General features: G+C 50.9%; 10 protein-coding genes across 10 annotated transcripts; 4 read left to right on the top strand and 6 right to left on the bottom strand.

The window, feature by feature from the left end:
- Nucleotides 1-517: 517 nt before the first annotated feature.
- Nucleotides 518-1,739, top strand: COCCADRAFT_993 (uncharacterized protein; the record flags this gene model as incomplete). Its single annotated transcript, XM_007709238.1, has 2 exons — nucleotides 518-931; nucleotides 987-1,739. 2 exons carry the CDS (start codon nucleotides 518-520, stop codon nucleotides 1,737-1,739), a joined length of 1,167 nt encoding a protein of 388 aa, XP_007707428.1.
- Nucleotides 1,740-2,389: 650 nt separating this feature from the next.
- Nucleotides 2,390-4,126, bottom strand: COCCADRAFT_22309 (uncharacterized protein; the record flags this gene model as incomplete). Its single annotated transcript, XM_007709268.1, has 3 exons — nucleotides 2,390-3,167; nucleotides 3,267-4,000; nucleotides 4,085-4,126. 3 exons carry the CDS (start codon nucleotides 4,124-4,126, stop codon nucleotides 2,390-2,392), a joined length of 1,554 nt encoding a protein of 517 aa, XP_007707458.1.
- A 1,011-nt stretch (nucleotides 4,127-5,137) lies between these two features.
- Nucleotides 5,138-5,961, top strand: COCCADRAFT_991 (uncharacterized protein; the record flags this gene model as incomplete). Its single annotated transcript, XM_007709237.1, has 2 exons — nucleotides 5,138-5,201; nucleotides 5,252-5,961. 2 exons carry the CDS (start codon nucleotides 5,138-5,140, stop codon nucleotides 5,959-5,961), a joined length of 774 nt encoding a protein of 257 aa, XP_007707427.1.
- A 730-nt stretch (nucleotides 5,962-6,691) lies between these two features.
- COCCADRAFT_32647 (uncharacterized protein) lies at nucleotides 6,692-7,047 on the bottom strand (the record flags this gene model as incomplete). Its single annotated transcript, XM_007709292.1, has 2 exons — nucleotides 6,692-6,752; nucleotides 6,884-7,047. The coding sequence occupies 2 exons, from the start codon at nucleotides 7,045-7,047 to the stop codon at nucleotides 6,692-6,694; spliced, it is 225 nt and encodes a 74-aa protein (XP_007707482.1).
- Nucleotides 7,048-7,672: 625 nt separating this feature from the next.
- On the top strand, nucleotides 7,673-8,284 carry COCCADRAFT_22307 (uncharacterized protein; the record flags this gene model as incomplete). The annotated part of the gene is made up of 1 exon (XM_007709267.1): nucleotides 7,673-8,284. One exon carries the CDS (start codon nucleotides 7,673-7,675, stop codon nucleotides 8,282-8,284), a length of 612 nt encoding a protein of 203 aa, XP_007707457.1.
- A 411-nt stretch (nucleotides 8,285-8,695) lies between these two features.
- COCCADRAFT_83548 (polysaccharide lyase family 4 protein) lies at nucleotides 8,696-10,456 on the bottom strand (the record flags this gene model as incomplete). Its single annotated transcript, XM_007709319.1, has 3 exons — nucleotides 8,696-9,322; nucleotides 9,388-9,704; nucleotides 9,757-10,456. 3 exons carry the CDS (start codon nucleotides 10,454-10,456, stop codon nucleotides 8,696-8,698), a joined length of 1,644 nt encoding a protein of 547 aa, XP_007707509.1.
- Nucleotides 10,457-12,047: 1,591 nt separating this feature from the next.
- COCCADRAFT_988 (uncharacterized protein) lies at nucleotides 12,048-13,727 on the bottom strand (the record flags this gene model as incomplete). The annotated part of the gene is made up of 2 exons (XM_007709236.1): nucleotides 12,048-12,874; nucleotides 12,926-13,727. 2 exons carry the CDS (start codon nucleotides 13,725-13,727, stop codon nucleotides 12,048-12,050), a joined length of 1,629 nt encoding a protein of 542 aa, XP_007707426.1.
- A 2,125-nt stretch (nucleotides 13,728-15,852) lies between these two features.
- Nucleotides 15,853-16,972, bottom strand: COCCADRAFT_987 (carbohydrate esterase family 5 protein; the record flags this gene model as incomplete). Its single annotated transcript, XM_007709235.1, has 3 exons — nucleotides 15,853-15,934; nucleotides 16,048-16,432; nucleotides 16,486-16,972. 3 exons carry the CDS (start codon nucleotides 16,970-16,972, stop codon nucleotides 15,853-15,855), a joined length of 954 nt encoding a protein of 317 aa, XP_007707425.1.
- A 1,010-nt stretch (nucleotides 16,973-17,982) lies between these two features.
- On the bottom strand, nucleotides 17,983-18,688 carry COCCADRAFT_22303 (uncharacterized protein; the record flags this gene model as incomplete). Its single annotated transcript, XM_007709266.1, has 2 exons — nucleotides 17,983-18,415; nucleotides 18,501-18,688. 2 exons carry the CDS (start codon nucleotides 18,686-18,688, stop codon nucleotides 17,983-17,985), a joined length of 621 nt encoding a protein of 206 aa, XP_007707456.1.
- Nucleotides 18,689-19,271: 583 nt separating this feature from the next.
- On the top strand, nucleotides 19,272-20,953 carry COCCADRAFT_32641 (uncharacterized protein; the record flags this gene model as incomplete). The annotated part of the gene is made up of 3 exons (XM_007709291.1): nucleotides 19,272-20,388; nucleotides 20,442-20,495; nucleotides 20,589-20,953. The coding sequence occupies 3 exons, from the start codon at nucleotides 19,272-19,274 to the stop codon at nucleotides 20,951-20,953; spliced, it is 1,536 nt and encodes a 511-aa protein (XP_007707481.1).
- Between the last annotated feature and the right edge of the window lie 359 nt (nucleotides 20,954-21,312).

Here is a 21,312-nt window from a genome sequence, read left to right as displayed (position 1 = left end):
CTCGGAATTAACCAACGCTGTGATAGAGATCATGACGGCATCGTGCCGACAGCTTAATTTCCCAATTTTTTATCAGATTCCATGAATGCGAAATCTCCAAGACCAATATGCTAGTCCTTTTGAAGGGCGTGTTTGCTTTCTAGAGCATCTTGAATGCGTAATGAATGGCTGCCGGTCCCTAAAAAATAGTCGGTGCGCTATAGCATGCTCAGCTGCTCATGTGCGAGGTGTCATGCTTATTGCCCTCATGCTAGACAACTGAAAGATTGATGGTGCTTTCATTCATGCGCATTCACACTTTAACCGACTTTGGTCCCCCGGCTGAGGAAGGTGCGCTGCGCACGTCTTCTTTACTTTTCACTGTCACTCCTCTATTCTCTTTCACTTACACTTACTCTGCTCTTCCATCGACCTTATAAGGCACCCCACCCAGGGCTTTCTCATCATGCGTACCAACTCTTTCTGTTGCCACCACATCTACGCCATCTGCTAGGAGGGAGGGCCACTTACAGCAGCGATGCCTTTCCACGATGAGAACTGGGAGGAGTGGCAGCGCGACTACGACGTCTTTCCAGCCTACAGCGACTATCTTCTTGGCCCGGATCTACGCGTCGTAGTCACTCAAGAGCCTGGTTTGCATCCTTTGATCTATCCAACTCCGATACCGCAACCGATCCAGTATACTCGCAACGTGCGGTCGCGATCTCAGATACCTCGAATGATAACTAGATCGGGCTTAGCAACGACTACTCTTCCTAATCATCAATCTGCATTGCATAGGGGAGAGTCTGGTGACTACCTCGGAAACGACAGCAGCAACAACACAAGGACATTAATCGATCCGCCAAATTTTCTGCAGCATCCCCGCACTCTTTCAGGAATATATGAACAAAGCCGACAGCAACCCCATACCTCAACACAGACGCATTCAGTAAGCTTGCCTTTGCTATTTCTTTCTAGTCGTCCAGAAATAACCATTCACTTAGCACTCTTCCGCTGCCCTAGAGCAATCTTACGTTCCGTTTTCTCCAGAACAAGCACCGCAGGTGGTTTTGCTTCAGCCTGATGACATAGTCTGTGATCCGCGATATCAGTGCATGGAACCCGAGATGCGTAACCAGTTGAGACGTTATCTCTCTGGGCTCTGGCATATTGCGAACAATTCTACCGATACGGGAAAAAAGGCCAAGGCGCTTGCGGATATCCGCAACTTCAGTGGAAGAATTCTTCATCATGTCAAAATCATAGAGGTAAGTAAAGGCCAACAATCGCATCCTCGTACACCTGCCCACAACCAACCTGAACAAACCGATCAACAATTAAGTCCTACGAGCACACAGCCCTTGCACCAGCAATCAACACAGCCCCAAGCACAAGTTGTTGGAGAGAATCATTCCTCGCAATTGGCATCTCAATCGGCATGGCAGCCTCCAGTTTTGCCGCACACTGAGGTTGTCGCCCCGCAAGTCTCCACTCAGCTGTGTGCGAGCATCAATCGTCACGTCCCTCAGGTCTGGTACTGTCTTCGAATCACTGGAGATAAATCCGAGCCTATATCCGCCGATGATCTACACAGACGAAATCGTGCGCAGCAATGGCTCGCATCATTTAGGATGAGTCTGTCTGTTGAGGGTCTCGCCTATATCTCAGGGGTTCTCAGGTGGATGCACAGCGAACAGACTGCAGGAAGAGATCCGTTGGTATCTTTTGGGTACAAACTAGCATCGGTTCAGGGGTAGACGTGGAACATGGGAACTGGACAGGGTCCATTGACGGTACTAGGGCGGAAATTTTGCGTGAATACGTTGTCTGGTGTGATCAGTACCAACTGGCTCAAGCACTGGTCTCGGGGCACGTGAGGTTCGGTAACGGATATGTGGGTTACCAGGCATCTTATATGTGGTGTGTGAATCTGGGAACGCGTGCAGGGACATCGAGATGATGCTGAACGATACGAACAGCCAACGTATGTAAGAACATTTTGTACTGTTTTAGAGGAATGACTTCACAAAAGCCAATCCTAGGTTCGACAAACAAGACGGTGCCAAGCCGTATTCACTAAACGAAAGGGGTCTTGGCTTTGATTTGATGATGCTGTCATATTTGAAGGCTCATGTGATATACAACCTCTAAGAGCCAGATGATTGCGAATCTAACAGCCTGTCGAGATGCTGGATAAGAAGATCCTAGTATCGACTGCCATCGTTCACATTGGCCACTCGCCACGTTGCCATACCGTATGAACAATATCCGAATATCCAATTCAACGAGGCAGCTCTTAAACCTTACCACAACACAATCACCAGACACCCAAACTCTGCATACCCAATCTCCCCCAGCCCAACTCCGACCACCCTCCCCACACCCGCTCCCCCGGCATCTCCACCCCCTACCCCTCCACACTCCCAACAACAACATGCCCCTCCCACCCAAACGCCCTATTGACATTCAATCCAAGACAAAGCGTAAAAACCCTCACCTTACTAATCTTCTCCCACTCAATCCACGGCACACAATTCCAATCCCGTGCCCACCTACTCCCGGGATCTAACACAATATCCACAGTCCTCTCCCGCTCACAAAAGATCCGGACCTCCCTTATCCCCGGGTTTTCTGCGATGCAGCGCGTCCAAAAGGCGCGCCGCGGAATCACGAGCTCGGTGAAGAACTTGTAGATGCGGTCGTGTACGATGGGGGAACCACGCGTGCGGAATGTGACGTCTGGGCAGCGGGTGTAGATGAGGAGGTAAGGGAGGAGATCAATAGAAGGTAACGGGTCAGATATGGACAGTAAATCCGAGAGATCCATTGTTATGCTGGGGATGTTGTCCGGGTCCTTGAGGAAGGGTGGATTTGCGTCGTTTGCTTCCTCACGGTGGTTACGGAGGTAGGTGAGGAGGTCGGTGTGGGTGAGGCAGAACTCTCCAGTTTTGTTGTCTAAGCTGAGCATTGAAAGGATGGGGGCGGGGATGGGCCATTCGAGTAGCTTTTCGAGGGTGGTTTTGGGGGCGGGGGAGGAGTAGCGCTCTGGAATGAGTGGTTCGGAGGAGGGGATGGCGGGAGAGGGGAAGGGATTGAGGGGAGTGGTTGGTCGCGCAAGGTGTATTCTATGGGTGATAGGGAGAAGCCTAGTGAGGAAGAGCGGTCTTCTCGTGAATGAGATAAGCCTGCTGAAGACGGCAGCTCGGATGGCCACGGCGGGTTTGAGGGCTCGGAAATCTTGATTGATGGAGACGTCTCTAGGGACGACGGTTGGTCAGGTGAACGAGATGGGTTTAGCGATGGAGATTGAAATGATGGAGGAGGTCGCTCTAGTGATGCAGATTGTTCTGGCGGCGAAGAAGTCTGCTCTGGCGAGGATGTTTGCTCTGGTGGAGGCGGCTCCAACGGTGCGCATTGTTCGGGCGATGGGACCTGTTTCAGCGATAAAATATGCTCTGAAAGTAGATACGGTTCGGGCGATGAAGTAGGTCCCGGCAATGGAGGCACGTCTTGTAACGAAGCCTGCTCTTGCGATGCAAGTTGCTCTAGTAGCAGAGAATGCTCTAGTGATGGCGAGACCTCTGGCAACGGAGAGAATTCTGGTAATGGAGGCTGATTTGACGACAAAGAACGATCTAGTGGCGCATACTGCTTTGGCGATGAACCAAGCTTTGCTGGTAAAGATTGCTCTACAAGCAGGGGATGCTCTGGCAGCGAACACTGTCCTGGTGGCGCACATGGTTTTGATGACAGAGACTCTTCTGGCACCAGAGGTTGCTCTGGGAATGGAGACCGCTCTGACTGTGCACACTGTTCCGGCGACGGAGACTTCTCGAGTAATGGAGACCGCCCTGGCGATGGAGGCTGCTGTGACAATGGGGACTGTTCTGATGGTGCGCACTGCACTTCGTCTTCCTTTGGTACCGATGTTCTTGTTGGACTCTTCGAATCCACCAGCCCGCGGGAATTCAAAGACCTGGCAGGTGTTCCTTCCATGTTGATTGTCGTTTGAGTGTAGCTGATAGCGGTTATGGTACGAATGTTAAGGTAGAAATTCCATGGCTATGGTATTGCTGAGAAAACATTGAGTGATTGAACAAACATGATAGTACTGAGGAGTTAACTTCGTGATCAAGGGGGACATCGTGTCCCTTGCTCTTGGGTAAGGTAGTCGCGGGTTGATTAACGGCAACAGCTAGATGCAAAAAGCAGCACAGTATGGCCCTTCCCTTGATTCTGGAGACGCTGCTGATTGCGAAAATCTATATCAAACTAAGGAGGAGCCCCCTCTCACTTTTACTCACATAGCTGGGCTGAAGTACCTTCCCAGGCTCAATGGACTTTCCTCATTACATAATGGCGGTTCATGTTCTCTTAGTGCAGTCTTCTCAGAATATCGTGAGCATGTCCCATATCATCGGGTATAAAACCATCGATATTAAATATGCCAGCGTTGTGGAAGCAGTAGGCTTTGAGCTGAACTTCCCATAATGAAGAGCCGCTATTGTGTCAGATAATCGACTTGCGCCTAGAGTCTATTACGAGCAACGGCAGGCAATAGAAAATAAAATAAAAACAGTGTCGAATAGGGAGCGTGCAGCCAAACTGGGTGTTGATTGGACAATTGACATTTCTTAAATAGATGTCAAGTACTAGCGGCATGTCCAACCTACGGTGCAATGTTTTGTAGGGACACTTCCCTGATTTGCATGATTCTGGGGCTGGGTTGCTTTAGAAGATATCCAGCCGTCGGGCGACATGAATCATCGATATATAAGATACGAGGGGGGTGGCCTATGACTGATCGCACATTATGCCACCAATACAATGACTTCCTAGTAAGTGTCTGAGAAATAATGGCGAACAACGCACGACAAATGTAATTCCTGCCGACTCAATAAACAGGTTCTTTTCGTTCGGACATGATGTATGAGGAGGAGACTATTATTGGTATGTAATTCAGGAGGCAACAAAATTACGTATCTTTCTTACGGCGCCCAATTGCCTCCTGCCTAATCAGGTTAGGAAGAGCGTTCTCCACTGTTCACCTTCCTCAATATGCCTCCCTTTCCGCATCACTTCTCAATCTTCGCAAACCCCAAGAGAATCTTTGCGCATCGCAAAAGTTGACAGTTCCAGCAAAATGAGTGTCACTATGTCATCCAACCCTTCTACCGTTAATCACAAGAAGTTTGCGGGCTTTTCCGACCTTCCGCTAGGTACAGCAAACAACCTCGGCATGATGCGTTCTCAGCTTACAGGCGCGTAGAGGTGCGCGACAGAATATATGCAATTTGCGCATATGACAAGGACCGACTCATCGAAAAGGAAGTGAGCCGACGCAGCACAACAACCACAAGTGATGCTTTCTGGGCAGCGCGTGGTTACTACAGCTTGACCCAGGTCTCTCGCCAAACGCGGAAGGAGTTTCGTCCATTGTACCTGAAGGATCGCGCCATTTCAGTGCACATCCGTGATGCGCAGGACTACCTCGATGCTATTTATCCAGATTCTGGATCAAGTGTTGTTCACCGCGAAAACATTGTCGCTTGGCTTACGATTCGCACCGACGTGGAGCGACGTGGCAAATATGACACGCCCATCGAAATCCGGCCTCTTCTAGCCAGGCTCTTCAATACGCCTGGCATAGACTTTGAATTTAACGGCAAAGGTGGCGCCATTTTCAACGAATTATTCCTTGGCTATGAACCAGAGTGGAGGGCCGCAGTCAACAACGAGTTCAAGAGCGTCGAGTTAAAAGAACCGAGTGTGTTCGGAATGCGCCTGGTCCTGGATCCTAAATGCCCAACTCCCTGGATCAAACAATGTGCGATTTCTGTTACCAGGCTACCGCATGTACCAGAAGAAGCGCTCCAGTGGTTCAGTGCATTGGGACTCGACACGGAAAACGACATGATCTTTGTTAGAAGGGGTGCACCGAAGTGGCTCCGTCGCGACTTCATAAAGGTATCGAAGTGATTTGTGTGATACACCTATGCGAGTGGCCATTCTTTTTCTATTGGATCAAAAGTAGCTTTGTCTGGGCTTGGGAGGCCCAACAACATCATCTTATGTTTGACCCAATCACATCCGTGAATTCACGTGACGTTGATGTCATATTTGTGACCCAATGGACTTGTGAGGCAGGCAACGACAGTGCTAATGAAGTCAAGGTTTCTCCAAGCTTACGAACGCTGACGATTTGAGACTGGCTTCCGCTCGTTCCATGCAGACGCAAACATACGAAGCAGAGAGCGCGACAAGCGGTCATTGCCGGAGAGTGATTGGTCACCCAAAGTCTCTGACATAGTTACCGCTTACGCAGGTGCATCGACGTCAGGCCTGCACGAAGGATATCATTTCGCGCGGAGGAGCCTTGCTTTTGTCCTGGTTGAGAGTTAGAGCGTCTTTATTGGTTCCGCTGTTTAACACACAGCAGATCATGTCGAAGGTGGGAGCCGACCTACGGCAGCAACGGTCCGGAATACGAATGAACAAAAGCAATGAGTCGGCTGATGAATATGCGGCTACATCTTGATCGACAATTTAAGGGACTGACGCGAAATGATAACGCCAGTCACACCGTTCAAAATGAACACGTCAAAAAAAGAGTCTCCCTGGGCGGTTAGAGGTAAAGAACATTCAGTTGTCTACCTTCAAACTTTACAAAAGACTACATCAGCGCCTGGGGTATTTAATTCTGCCGTCATCAGTGCCGTCCGTCGAATCCGATTACACCACTAGAGAATAACCTGGTACCCGGGTCAGCGCTATTTTGCGACAGCCAGTGTGGTCGAACATATATCAAGTAACGATGGCATTGAACAATCACCCAACCCGAGTTTGCTGCTAAGCTTTCTCAGCCTGTGCTTCTCTGTACGTATGTTCCCTGCATCGAAACCTAATTTCACAAAACGGTGCTCCGGCAGCTAATGACAGGCATGACGAGGAGAGCTGTTTGCGTGTCGCTGACCGACAAATGCGGCTCTGGAGAGGGGCGCCGGATTCCTTCGGCCTGGGTGTCATGTGCGTGATATTTCCTTCTCGTTCTTCTTGTGTTATCATTGGGCTATATTTATTCTGTCGGGGATTCGTAAAGAGAGACCGAGGCGGGATTATGAAAGGACCGCCGACAAGACACCGATAAAGACTCGACTACGACTTTTTTGAATTCAACAACAAAGTATGCACATGGATTATTAACTCAACCCAGTTGTTCATGCAGCGGTCTGTAACAACACTAGCAGTGGGTATCGCGCCTGCTCGCATGCGCCACGGAAATCGGCAAGCTAGTGGGCCTTAAAGCCACATGACAAGAGCCACAATCCCGTTTCTTCCGTACGAGCCCCCCTCTGCACCAATCGGACATTTGCATGCGCCATCCCAACCAGACTAATCCAGGGAAAAATGTGGCGCCGCGTGCAAAATTAATGCAAAGTGATGGCGCGGCTAGTCAAGCTTTGTCAAGTGTTTAGTGCTGTTGGCTTCATGTGGCTAAACAGTGGCTGACGCATACCGTGGGGAAAGGACCGGAAGCCATTATATATGGCGGTAGGCTTCCCACCGAGATGTGGCTGTGAAACGTCTCCCGCGAACAAGAATTACTACTTTGGGTCCAGCGCCGTTTTCTTAATCTACAAACCAATCAATCAAGTCTCACATCGAGCTAGCACCCAGATCTAACGCTAAAATGGCATTCGACGCCTACCTTCAACGCGCAGACGACTACATCACGAAACAAATTCAAAAGTTCGAGCAACAAAAGCGCGGCAACAGATCACCGCCTCGCGCAAATGGATATCATCAGATGAGCCAATCACGACAGCACGGGCGTGTGTCATCACAAGGAGGATACCCCGGAAGCCCGGCTCCTCCTCATGACCAACATCACCCGCCCCTTGGATCCATGTTGCCAGCCGGTTGGATCCAAAACTACGATTCACAAAGCCAGCGATGGTATTACGTCGACACAACAACGGGAAGAAGCCAATGGCAACCTCCTTCTTCCGAACCCCACCGCGCAGCAACCTTCCAGCCCGACACCCGTATGCCCAGTCCCTACGACCAATCCAATCTCCGCATGAGGTCGAATTCTCAGCCTCAGCGCCCGGAAATGAATGAAGGAGGTGGACAGTTTTTGGATCCCAGACAGAATGGCAATGCTGGTCCAAGTCCCAGTGTCATGTCCATGCAACTACCCCCAGGCGCGCATTACGATACAAAGACTGGTAAGGTTGTTCATGGTATGTTTCCTGAGGGACAGACGGTGCAGAGTTGGTCACAGGAGATACAGAGGATATGAGTGTGAGGGTTGCATTGAAAGCGGGTTTAATGGTGTTTTGAGGCAAACAAAAATGATGATGCGGGCGTTGGGATAATTTGCTCAGTATTATCACATGAGAACAGCATGATGTAGTTTAGCGGTTTTTTCTTTGTAGTAATTTAGAGCTTCGTACTTTTCGTATTCCCACGTGCGCTTTTTCGGTAGTCTGAAGCTTCTTTGCAATGGCTTTTCTCTAGCTAGATAGATAGCTTTGAATTACCAGATGGGCTAGTCTACTTCGTACATTGATCGAAAAAAAAGGTCGGTAGACATTCATACGAACATTCCTGTTCTCTTACCCGTACACCTCCCCTCCCAACTTTATATACACACAGCACCTCAACTATATACAGGCGAAATCAAAAACAACCCCCTTCTTCCCACCCACCTTTACAACCCAATCAACTCAACAGCATCAAAACTCACCGCCGGACTCAAATACCCCGCAGCCGTCTTCCCCGATATAACCGTAATCTTGAGAATCTGATACTCCCTCGCACTCGCCACCCACGCACTAGCCGGGACCTCAAACTCATAGACATAATTATTCCCTCTATACGTGCCCACTGTCAGACTCCTCGTATCACCCTGACCCTTATCAGCCGGTAATTTAGCCACCCACGCATTCACCGCAACAGTCGGTCTCCCGCCCGCCTGACCCTGCGTAACTCCGATACGGATCTTGGCTCCGCGTGCAAGCTGGGCATCGGTAAGGCGGAAATAAACGAGATGGTCGTTGTTAATGTCTTTCCAGATGTAGGCTGGGAAACCGGAGATGGGGGTTGTGCCGACGATGAAGTTGCCTGCGTCCCATTTTGCGAGACGGGAGTCGGAGGGGTGCATGTAGGTGGGTTTCATGGGGGTGTCTTGGAAGTTGAGGAGGCCCCGGGGGGTGCCGTCCCAGTCGCCGATGCGCCAGATGGTGGGGGTGTCGTTGGGGTCGACGAGGGTGATTGTGTTGCGGGTTGCGGTGGAGCCTGGGGAGATGGTTACGGTGCTGGTGTGGACTTCGAGTTCCTACGCAAGAAATTGTGTTAGAATTTTTTTTGGGAAAAAGGGGGAGAGGGGGATGGGCTACTTACGCCTTTGTAGACGGTCAAGGTGTAAGTGCCAGGCAAGGCGTTGCTGATGCGCCATGCGCCGGTTGCAATGGTCCAGTATTGGGCTTGGTCATTTTTCAAGCCAACGACGTACTGGAAGCCGCTCTTCATGTTGGCGAGGCCAACGCCGGCAACGGCGCCGCGGCGGCTGGCAGGGACCCAGTCTTCGATTTCAAGGGAGTCGAACCAGTCCCAGTTGGCGTTGCGGGCAAAGAGGTTGTGGTTGGGTGCTGCGCCGTTGTCGGTGAAGTGGAGAACTGATGGGCCTTGCAGGCCGAGTCGCATGGGGTCGGTGTGGCCTGTGATGGATCAGTGAAAGTCTGGATGAGTCAAGTGTGAAATTCAACGTACCCATGTTGTACTGGTAAATGTCGTAGAGATCCGGTCCGCCATCGCCGCCGCGACGGATTAAACTTCTGAAGAAAGGACCTCCAGACGCTTTCTCGTGGTTTGAGCGGATCAGGTACATGCCAACATTATTGTTGGTGTAACCGACATAGTCGTAGTCTATAGTGCGACCATACTTTTTTCCAGAATAGTGCTTCGACCATGTTTGACCGTTGACGCCGTTGATATCACCAGATTCGATAGCCGGTGCACCGTTGGGAATCCAGTCGGTATCCTCGTTGACATTGTTCGTGAAGATGTTTGCAGGGATGCGGACAATGTAACGTGACACAGTGATGCTCGTATCCCTCTTGTTCATAAAAATGTACACATTCGGGTTGCCATAGCGGAAGACGAGCGTATGAGTGAGAGTCCCAACTTTCATGGTAACTCTGATGATGTTGGCCGGGGAGGTGTATTGCTTGATGGTGACAGTGCCGGGCGCAAGTCCAGACTCCACGTGCGAGTTCTTGCCATTCTGACCATTGTACTCGACGCCGCGGTACTTGATCGAAGTCATATCAGCGTTGGATTTGCTGACTTTGACAACCAAGTTGGCGTTAGTATCGATAACATAGTTCTTCCCATCATCTGTCCAGCCCCAAGCTGCGAATACAGCAGTTGGGGCGAGAAGCAACGTTGTGAGGGCGGCGAGACAACGCATCTCGATTGGGCTGCAGCCAACAGAGAGCGAGAGCGAGCGAATAACGAGGCCTTGAGATACTCAAGCCAAAAAAATCGCCAGTCCAGTAGCCCTTAGAAAAGAAAAGTCGAGCGAGCAGCATATAGCTACCTTTTCACGGGGCAAGACGACACTTTTGTACTACCTCTCTTCCCACACTACTATATCCACACCAAGAGCCCCTTCATTACCCGCCAACCATCTCTTAGCCCATGCCAAGTCCTCATAACAAGGCCCCGAAAAAAAGATTGGAGGGGAAGGGGTGGTGACTTTTAGTTAGTACATACCCCGAGACAATGGCAGCCCTACACATGCACGTTCTATTGCACAAAAAAAAACGCCCACATGTCAAAAAAGTTCGATTATGAGGGGGGAGGGGGGCATGGGCGGAAGAAATGCCATAACAAGGTTAAACAAACATGATCACACCGCGCTGTGATTGGTGGGGTTGACCATATCATTGTTTCGGCGCCGCAGCCAAGACCATAAAGAATTCCCTCCAGGGCATTTTACTTTCAGAAGGATTCAAATAATTCCTGTTTACCATGTTGCATGTGTGTGTAGTATGTGCCCAGGCGAACTTTTGTCATGTGCCCATGTGGTGCAAAGCGACAAGGTTACTAGGCACGAATGCCGGACCAAAAGGACTAAACGGGCAGGTACGCAAGGTTCTCGCGCACTTTCAAACATAGAAACGGCTAGTTTTGAACAAATTTAGATTAATTTGCTGGTAAAGCGTTTTTTTGATAAGGAAAAGTAAGGAATGCGGGAATAAAGTGTGGTTTTGCCAAGGTGCACGTGGCGTGCTTTGCATGGGGGCGGGAGTGGAGGGGGGTGTGCTTTTCGGAGTAGATCTTGTCCGCTGCGAGTTCTTGGGTGATGTGTGTGTGTGTGTGTGGAGATGGGGAAACGGGGGAAGGGGGAATTGGCATTGTTCGGGATGTCCCTCTGAGATTGAAATTTGAAATGACATTTTCATTCTTAAAACTTTCCATAGTAATCGTAGTGGCTTCCTAAAACCACAGCATTACTAGTGAACTCAAAGCATATTACAGGTATGCGTGCCTGTAAGCCGTGCACTTGGACATACGCACAACCCACAGTCACAAAAAGCCAAGGAAGAGAAAGATTCACAAAGAAGACGGGTATGCAAAAAGGATATGTTCTTTAGGGCGTTAAAAAGAAATGAACATTAAAAAGGGGGATGGAGAGATGCGAACAGGACATTGGTCCTTGTAGCAAAGTTTCCAACGAAAAGCCATCAGCTCATCTCATCCGAGGAAATTCCTTCTTCTGCATGACGTGTCGCAAACGAGCAACGTATCCTCCCCCTTCTTCTTCTTCTTCCTCCTTCCCTAACGGAAAAACATTACAAGCTAAAAATTGGGGTATGTTATGCGCAAACCTGAGAAACCTCCCTCGTATCCTGTTCGGCGGAAAAACCGTAGTTTGCCTGAACTCATACATCAAATCTTAATCATGAAAGAGAGTTTAAAAAAAAACGCCAGAAAAGTAATCAACCACGCTCCCGTCCGCTTACGCTAAAACTTTTCATATCAAATATATTTTTTTATTACCGGCGAGGCGATCGGTCAATCGACATGCGAGCTGCTGCAATCTCCATGGAGAGTCGGGGAGCGCGGTCCGTGGATTGACGGAGCTGGTAGCTCATGCGCCAGTCAAGAGGCAGACGGCCTTCGTTGGTGGTGCGTCGAGAAGCATGACCAATGACAACGTGCATCTCGAACTTGTCGAGGCCAGTCTTCCTCAGGTAAGCCTCGTACTCTTGCGACTTGGAAGCCCGCTTCATCCACTCCTCGCTCTTGGCAGATGGGTATACTACGCGGACGAGGGGCTCAGCACCGCGGAATCGGTAGTACTGTCGGATGTCGTCGTGGGGGAAGAGGTGAAGATCAATCCTTTTCATGGGTCCGCTGATAGCCTCGAGCCAGTTCTTGTTGCTGCCGTTGGCGGCGGGGAGGAGCTTGTTGAGCTCGTCGACGATTTCTGAGATGCTCCTGAATACGACGCCCTCGGTTGAGGTGAAGCGGCAGTCGGTTCGGCCAGCGCGGACAAGGCATCGGAGAAGGGGGAGGAGGTCAATGGGCTCCATGTCGAAGCAGGCAGCATCAATGTCCATGGAAACCTTGGCATTGAGGGTCTCTACCTTGGAAAGGTTGGCCCTCTGGCCCCACAGGTCGATGATGTACTCGGTCTTGCGCGCGTATACAGGCAAGAACTCATTACGGATCTCCCGGCACACTTGGGTAAGGTTGTAGAATTGACGGCGCTGCGCACGCGCAGATTCACCATCACGAAGCGCCAAGGCAGGGTCGTCAGAACGGCACATCCTGATAGGACCATCCTCGTTCATCTGCTCGTAGATCTTGTTTCGTACCTCTGCGTACTATTAGCATTTTCCTCCATGACATAATCAAGAGATGAACGTACCTGGAGGCATGTTGAGGAAGGTCACGGGCGTAGTCCTCTTGCTAGCGGCCGGGAGTTGCCGGACCACAATTTCGGGTTCCGGGATAGATGGCACCAGTTCCTCAAATGCCGGGAGTGAGAATTCCTCCGGTTCAGGAATGGCGAGTTGGGGAGCGACGGCCTCGATCTCGGGCGTCGCACTACGGACGGACACAATATCCGCGGTTTCCGGCTCAGGTGTTACTGGTCGGACGGTGGGGGTCACGATGGAGACCTCTGGCTCAGGCACAGGTTCAGGCGCAAGCTCAGGTGTTGCTGAGCGAGCGACTGGTGTAGAGTTCCAAGGCTCCTGCTCAGGAGTCGCACAGCGAACAGGTGGGGTGATGGTAGTGGTCTCAAACTCTGGTTCCGGTTCAGGCACGGACGCGGTCTTCTCTGCTTCTTCCGTGACAGCAGCGGGCATGGCGGTGACGAGGATTTGTTGCTCAACAACCCATCCAGCGCTTGGTTTGGCCTTCTCTTGCACTACAAACATGTCCATGTTATCATCTGCCGAGTTGCGGTGCCGGCTGTTAGACGTTGGTCGGACATCTGGCTGTTGGATGCTGGGAATGCGACCAGCCTCTCCTGCTTTGTCGGCTGGTTCGCGAACATGGACATCCAAAGTTGTTTTTTCGTCAATGGGTGGGAGCGCAAGTGTAGGTGTAGCAGTTTCATGCGTGACAGGCTCCGAGGCTGTGTCGTTGGGGTCCAATGGAGGCTCGCGCGCCTTTCTCGTCCTACCGCAACTAAAGAAATCGGACAAGGCAGCGACAAAGGCCATGACTGCTCTCCCTCCGACGCGTGGAAGCGTAGGGATGATTGAATAGTAGGAGGTGGGCGGGCGACTTGAGTGAAAGCTAGAAAAACCGCGGCTATGGAATCCGGGGCCCTTGCTAGCTATTATGTGCACGCCTCTTGCACCTAGAGGATCGCGGACTAAGCCATTTGAATTGTTTATGAAACGGAATGGGCAAATGAAGTTGTAGATGTGCATGCTATTATGCAAGGGTGACTGGGGCAGCGTCCGTGCTTTACCCCTGATCAACCATACTATCATCTCCACCCGTGATGCTTTATCTTATCGACATGTGACGTGATACTTTGCGTGCACGAAGACGTCGTGTCAGCTGTGTTGCATTCTTCAAACCCATATATGCACTGAGGCAACAAGGCATACAATACCATGTCTTGTATACATGGTTGCTGCATGCAAAATGCTGCTGCTCAGGAGAAGGGCCTCCACGAGTCCATTCCAGCGCCATTGGGCTTACTAGCAGCGAGCGGAGCATTCAGCTAGCGCCCTTCCCAGGGTGCATGCATGCGGGCTAAAGAAATTTCCGACCGACTCCTTCTCCGCGCCACTCTTTGCAAACTATGCATAAAGTTGTCGCTCCATCGTGAACGCAAAGGCTTTCCCCCTCTCTGCTAGTACCGAACCATGCCTATTCATTCACCCATGACTCGTATACTGAGATTGCCTGCACGCTTCCGGCAATCAACTGTGCCTTTACTGACCTTTTGGACCCCAATTTACGTCATTCTCGAGGTTGATGCCCATGCATGCACTCCCAATCCGTGTCTTTGTGCTCTTGCATCTCGTGTTGACGCCGTTTAGATCCGGCGATTTGTAAATTGAACACGATGATCGTGCTCTTCATACGGGACTAGAGGATGACAATTGTCTTCCCCCATGGTCAGCACGTGGGAAATCCCGATGCTAGTGCCTAACCCCCTACTACTACGACTAGTATCGTATGGCTGTTGAAACCATGGGTCTCTTTAGATCCAGAGCATATTGGCCATGGGCGATAAGCGGCGATAACTGAGGGAACTGTAAGCTTCTGTTAGCGGGAAACAAAGTCTCGCTTCGGCACTGTTAGTCTCGCGACCTGCAACCAGTTCATGTCAGTTGGAACGGTTCACTCGTATATCCCCAGAACCCCAGCCAATCCCAATCTATCGCTTCCACACCTCAACGCGAGATAAACATTGAAAGCCTGTTTCGTGCATGAGCTGATCTTCCCCGTACCCCAATGCTTTGTTGCTCTGAACAAACTTAGAGACAACCTTTCAAGAATTGCCTCCAGATTCTTGCTTTTCCCCACGACGGGCTTTGCGAGGGTAAATTAGTGTAACAAGAAGCGGGGTGATCGAACCATAGTGATCGCGGAGTAAAGCGATATAGAGTTAAAAGTAAATCATGCAGCACAACAAACGTGATACCAGATACTTGGTCGTACCAGAAGCAAGTCATGATAAACTTTTGGCCTTATTCATGTACCCATGCCCCTCTTATCCTCTCCTTTCCTTTCCTTCCACATCCCTCCTCTCTGCATGATCATCTCAATATCATCCAAAAAGAAGCAAAGAACTATACGGGCGCAGTCACATTGCATTGACCTATCAGCACACAGTATGCAGAGCGTATGAGTAGTGAGCATTTATGCCAAGGCGCTATCACCACATCAGGTCGTAGTGCGAAGTGGGCTGGAGATACTGAACCCAACATTTGATAGATATTGCAATGCATGCTTCCACATATTGCTTCCAACTGACAGAACACGATCCCATAACAAAATTCAATATCTTGGTTGGCCGAATCCAGTCGGCTGGTAATAAAGTATGCTAAGAGAATACAGTATGCTACAGTGAAGGGTATCTAGGCGCTGAGCAAATTACAGCAAAATATGAAGCTTTTGCGTGTGCCCCCCAATTTTCCCCCTTGATTATTCTTTCCTTCTTCTTCCAATTACCTTGCTGTGAATCTATTTTTTCCTTGATCCATGGTGCAGCTGGCGCTTCGCCCACCTATCCCGGCAAGGTGGGCAGTGCAGGGCGCCACAATCTAAATTGCCAAGTATGCATAATGCTTGTCGCAAAGACTCGGGTATGCGGCTCGTATTTGCTTAGACAGATTCGGTAGTGTCGACACGTGAATATATAGGAGAGCGAGTTGTCTTCCAGACAGCGAATTTCCTGACGGCAAAACTGTGCAGTATGAGTATTCATGCATGTATCGGCGAAAAATCAAGTCTTCAATGGTCCCAAATGTCTATTGCGCATCTATGGTATAATCGTGACTGAGTGAGAGATTGACTTACTATACGAGGAACAGCACGAAGATAACGATGAAGACATTTGCAATGGGATGCGAAATGGTCTGGTGCAGCATGCTCTTCGCATCCGATGTCCGGTCGCCAGACTCGGCCTTCCTAGCGAGATCAATGACCCATTCGGCTGCCTCGTCGCTATAGAGTTCGAAATAGCTCAAGTGCTTGGACATGTCCTTATTATCGGTGTGAGGAGCGCAGATGGGATCGCCTGGCTGGCAGTATTCGCGAAGGATACCGGCATCGGCATAGGGCTGGAGGCCTGCAAGCTCTTCCGCTGATCGAGGAGCACTGCCATCTGAGATTTCGCCGCCGCCGTGGGTGTAAGACTGGTTCGCGGAGCGCCGTGTGGGGCCAAAGACGAGTGCAGCTGCGACTGGAAAGGAATTAGCATACGGAGCAGATGCAGATCGTACAGGCGATACATACTCTTTGAGCCCGGAGGACTGGTGATGTTCATGCTCGGATTCGACTTTTGTTCGCACCCCCAGAGAGGACCACCACCGCCACCAAGGACATCGAGCATGACACTACCCCCCTGACTAAAACCCATGACAATCAGGTGGCTGTCTGGACACCTCTGGGTGTAGTTTCTCATCTGCTCGGCGCCGTTCATGGCACCCTCGTGCGACGATATGCACCACTTCTCTCCACCGTTCATGGCCCAGTACTGGACATCTTCATAGCCGCAGGCCTTTGGGTTCTCCTTGGTGTTGAGAGCATTGCAGACCTTGCCGACCGTCTCGATGACGTGGCCCGGGTAAGGAGAGGTAGAGCCGCGTGCGAGGAAGTGGTGGAAGGTCTGGCATTCGTCCGTCTTGAGAGACTCAAACTGGGGGCAGTCTTCGAGCTTGGTACACACAGCGAAGGCGGTGCTTGCGTAGAGAAGCGCCGATAGGGCAGTCCGGGGTATCATTGTGGGTGTATGTGGAGAGGAGTAAAGAGCGACTGGGGAGCAACAGCGCAAATGGCGGATGGTAAGACGATATTGACGACGGACAGAGCGCAAAAAAAGAAATGGGGGCCACAGGCTGAGTCGATCAACAATACGCGCTCGATCCAAACGATGGGAAAAAAGACGGAGCGGACAACGGCAGCGGGTGACGGGAGGGAGGAAAGAGAGGGTGGAGACGGGTTCCAGCTCGCCTCTGTTTCGTCTTTTCGCGTGTGGTCAGTCTGGGGGAGGGCTTTGATATGCCAAGCAGAGAGTAGCCGAGCTTTGCTGCTCCTTGACAGCCTGCCTTGCCTCCTGCCTGTTGTCTGCTGTCTGCCGTCTACCAGTGGGAGATGGCGATGACGACGATTGGGGGCCCACGCGGCTTGGCGTCTCCCATCCGGAACAACGGGTGCGAGAGGAGTGACGCAAGCCAGGAGGCCCTAGCCACGCCTGCGCCTACAATCGCATTGCTCTGCTCAGCAAATCCGGTACACGCAGGCCTTTAACTGGCAATTCGGCCCCTCTCGTGCATAGGCGCTGCTTACTGTGTACAATCTGTCCATGGCGCCCGGCTTTGTGTGGCTTTGACTGCGCGCTTCGCCCATGCGATGTCGGGAAATCGGCAGTCTGGGTCTTGGCGCTTGACTCACGTGAACGCGTAACCTTCTCTCCTCTGCCGTCTTGCACATCCATTGCTATCAAGGAAATTGTCATCCACACTCCTCCCCCCCCCCCCAAGCTAGCCAGCTCCTATCTCGATATCCAGCATACATCTTCTTCAGCGATCGTCTCTCTTGATAGGTTCTAGTTTTGGAAAAAGGGCCTTTCATCTCGGTTGATGTCCTGCGGTTGCCACTCGAGAGCCATTGGAGTTGTGAGACAGGATGCCACCCCGCCACAGAAATGCTACATACGTCCTATGCGATACCTCAACACTGATACCTAGGACGCTCATTCGCACGCTTTGCTAACGATGCAGACAGCGTGTACTACACGTCCCTGAATGTGCCTGCCCCAGAGCGATAAGGGGTTGCTTCTTTGGACCCAGAGCTCTCTATTCTTTTGTTCCGAATGTGGATCCATATCTCCCTCACGCGACTGCCGCTGGGCTTCTCCATCAAGATCCGGGTATTTTGAGGGGTATCCCAAACGGAGAAACCAATGCCTGTTGATACAGCGCCGTTGCCTCGCCTAGCACCGTTAACAAGCTCTGGAAAGAATCTCGGCGTGCCCGCAAAAGTACCACGTTTGGCACCCACTACGTTGGCTGTTACCGGGTGCGAGGCCACCCTAAGGCCAGCGGTCGCTGTTTGTCTCTTTCCAGTCCTCACTAACAAGTCCTTGGCACTCAGACGCCTCACTTCTGACTGGGTAGACATGCACCTTTGTCCTGCGCCAATGTTTGATCGCGTAAAAATTTGCCTTCAAGGCCAATGCAACACCCAAGTATCGGATATGTCCTTGTCAGACCCATCTTCGCTTCATCTTCTGGAAGAAAATAGCGCACCGGAAGTTGTTGGTGCCCCTGGCATTCCCGAAGCCATCTCCTCTCGTACGCGGTCTCGAGTCTTGCATGTCGTTCTGGCATGAGACTGAACCTGTAAGGCGACCAACCAGCGTACTGCTCTTGCCCAGCCAAACCATGACGACGGCCAACCTCGGGAACCAAGGCCGGCCTGCTTCGGCGCGCATCATGGTGTGCGGCTCTCGCTAGTGCGGTCACTCCCGAAGAAGATCAACGTCAGACGTCACTGGGACCCTTTCTCCGCACCACCACGTCTCTTGACCATGGGGTCGACTGCATGGGATTGTTGTGCTGTGTTTCGAATAGGTGCGGGTCGATTTGACCTTGCGAATCACGATGCTAAGCACCTGTTCTCTTACTAAAAGCTTCGTTTGCACGGCTTCTGGGGAGACCCACATGCCCTAAGTGGATATACGGACCACCAGTCTCCACGCGTGAGAAAGACCCTGTTATTTTCACTATCTGGCCATTGGCGCACAGTCCCGATTAGGGATGCAACCTTTCCGCGACGCGCTACGACAAGCTACCGTCCTTGGTAGTACGTAATTCACCAAGTCTTTGGGTCTCTCCACACTGTGCCGTACCCTTTAATCTCGCTCTTTACTTGTATTCATAACTTCTTCGCATCTTCACATCTTTTCAACGTCATCAATTCAACCTCAATCTTTGCCAATTCCTTCATACTTCTTTTCACTAGACCCATTCCTCCAACTCTGTATACGCAGGCGTAAGTGCTTGATTGCATCTTGAATCATGGACGGGAAACCTCTTGCGTCTGCCCATGGCAACCTTCCTAAGCAACAAACACATGATGTCGACGACAAGCCCAAAGCTACTGATGCTCCCCCGATATCCGCCCAGCGACCCACAGTCACCCTTGCAGCAGACCCGACCCACGATCCGGAAGACCCTTTGCGACATAAGACCATAGCAGACTCTGAAAAGTTCGATTCCGCATCATCTCAAAACGACACAAACCTAGGCGACGTCGCAGATATCCGAAATGCCAGCATCTCTCCCAACAATACTCCAGCCAAGAAGCTGAACACGACCCAAACCGTCATCATCTTCATGACAAACGAAATTGGAATTGGCATTCTGTCATTACCCAGTGCACTCAACACGCTTGGTTTCTTCCCAGGTATCGTGGCCATTATTGGTATGGGTATGCTCAGTCTGTATACTGCTTACAACCTGATTCAATACTGGCGAAAATATCCTTACATGCTGAACATTGTTGACTATGGGCGCGTCCTTGGTGGGCCCTGGGTCGAAGCTGTGTTTGCCATTGGCTTTCTCATCAACATGGCGCTCATCAGCGCGTCGGCTGTCGTCACCATCTCCATCGGTCTCAACACGATTAGCGAGCACGCAACCTGCACGGTTGCCTTCACAGTTGTCGCGGCTGTCGTCATGTGGGCCATGTGTGTACCTCGAAGCATGCGCTTTGTATCATGGGCCTCGTGGCCTTGCACATTCTCTATCTTCGCCGCCGTCCTCATGGTCATGGTCATTCTGGGTGTCCAAGGCCCACGGAACCCGGAAGCGGCGCTCAATCTCAAAGCCATCGGTAGCCCGACTTTTACACAAGCTGTTTCTGCATTCCTCAACATTGCATTTGCTTTTAGCGGTAACCAGGCATTCCCGACAGTCTTGGCGGAGATGGAGAACCCCTCCCGCGATTACCCCAAGGCTATCATTATCGAGAAGTGTGCGACAACTACCATTTACGTCATTGTTGCTGCAGTTGTGTACGCACTATCCGGAGAGCAAGTCGCATCGCCCGCACTCGGCTCGCTTCGTCCCACCCTGGCTAAAGCCTCGTATGGAGTTATCTTCGTGGGGCTCTTGGGCACTGGTCTTATTTTTGGTAAGAAACATCTCGGAAACCACATTGTGTTTCGTACTGACATATATCCTCAGGTATGACAGCAGCACGCTACCTCCACATTTACTTTGTCCGCCAAGTCAGCACTCGCCAATCCAAGCAAAACAAAACAGGCACCATTGTCGATATCACCTCCAACGACAACACCTCCAACCGCCGCCGCAATCCCATTGCCATCACAGACGTCGGCAAGAAGACTGATTGGTTCATCTGGGTCTTCTCCGTATCCCTCTTCTGGATCACCGTCTGGATCCTCGCCAATGCGATCCCGGTCTTCAGCTCCCTCCTCAATATCTCCGCCGCTTTGCTTCTCTCTTGGTTTACCTGGGGTGTCACCGTCCTCTTCTGGTTCGACCTCAACAAGAACGGCAAGTGGCGCTCCAGCGGCAAGAAGATTGCAACTGCCGTTTTCAACATCTTCATCATGTGCGTGACGCTGTTTATGGTAGGACCTGGCATGTATGCTAGTATTGATGCGTTGATGAATACGTTTGCGACGACAAAGGTCAACGGGGCGTTTACTTGTGCTGATAATAGTATTTTGTAGTTGTATATATATTCTACTTGGGTGCTTTGCCCTTCTTCGTCGTTTGGCGAGGGAGACTTGGCGAGACGATTTTATTTTCATGTTGTTTTGAATAGACGAATAGACGATTTAGTTCTTGTTATCACTATTGTCCTCATTGGAATCTTTGCTTTGTGTCTTGGGATCAGATTTCTGCAGCAGAGGTCGCACAGCATGGATCTTGCTGATGACATTTAAATATGAACGGTATACCTTTGCGCTAGTAGTCATGGAGCAACGTAAAGACTGAACTAAGGATGAGTCTTGCTGGTCATTGAACAGAAGACGGGTGGTCGACGCATGAAGACGTAACATCATCTGGCTCCTTGTATCACTGGTCT

Source organism: Bipolaris zeicola, assembly GCF_000523435.1.
Source record: "Bipolaris zeicola 26-R-13 unplaced genomic scaffold scaffold_7, whole genome shotgun sequence".
Taxonomy (NCBI): domain Eukaryota; kingdom Fungi; phylum Ascomycota; class Dothideomycetes; order Pleosporales; family Pleosporaceae; genus Bipolaris; species Bipolaris zeicola.
This window is presented reverse-complemented; position numbering and strand designations above follow the sequence as displayed.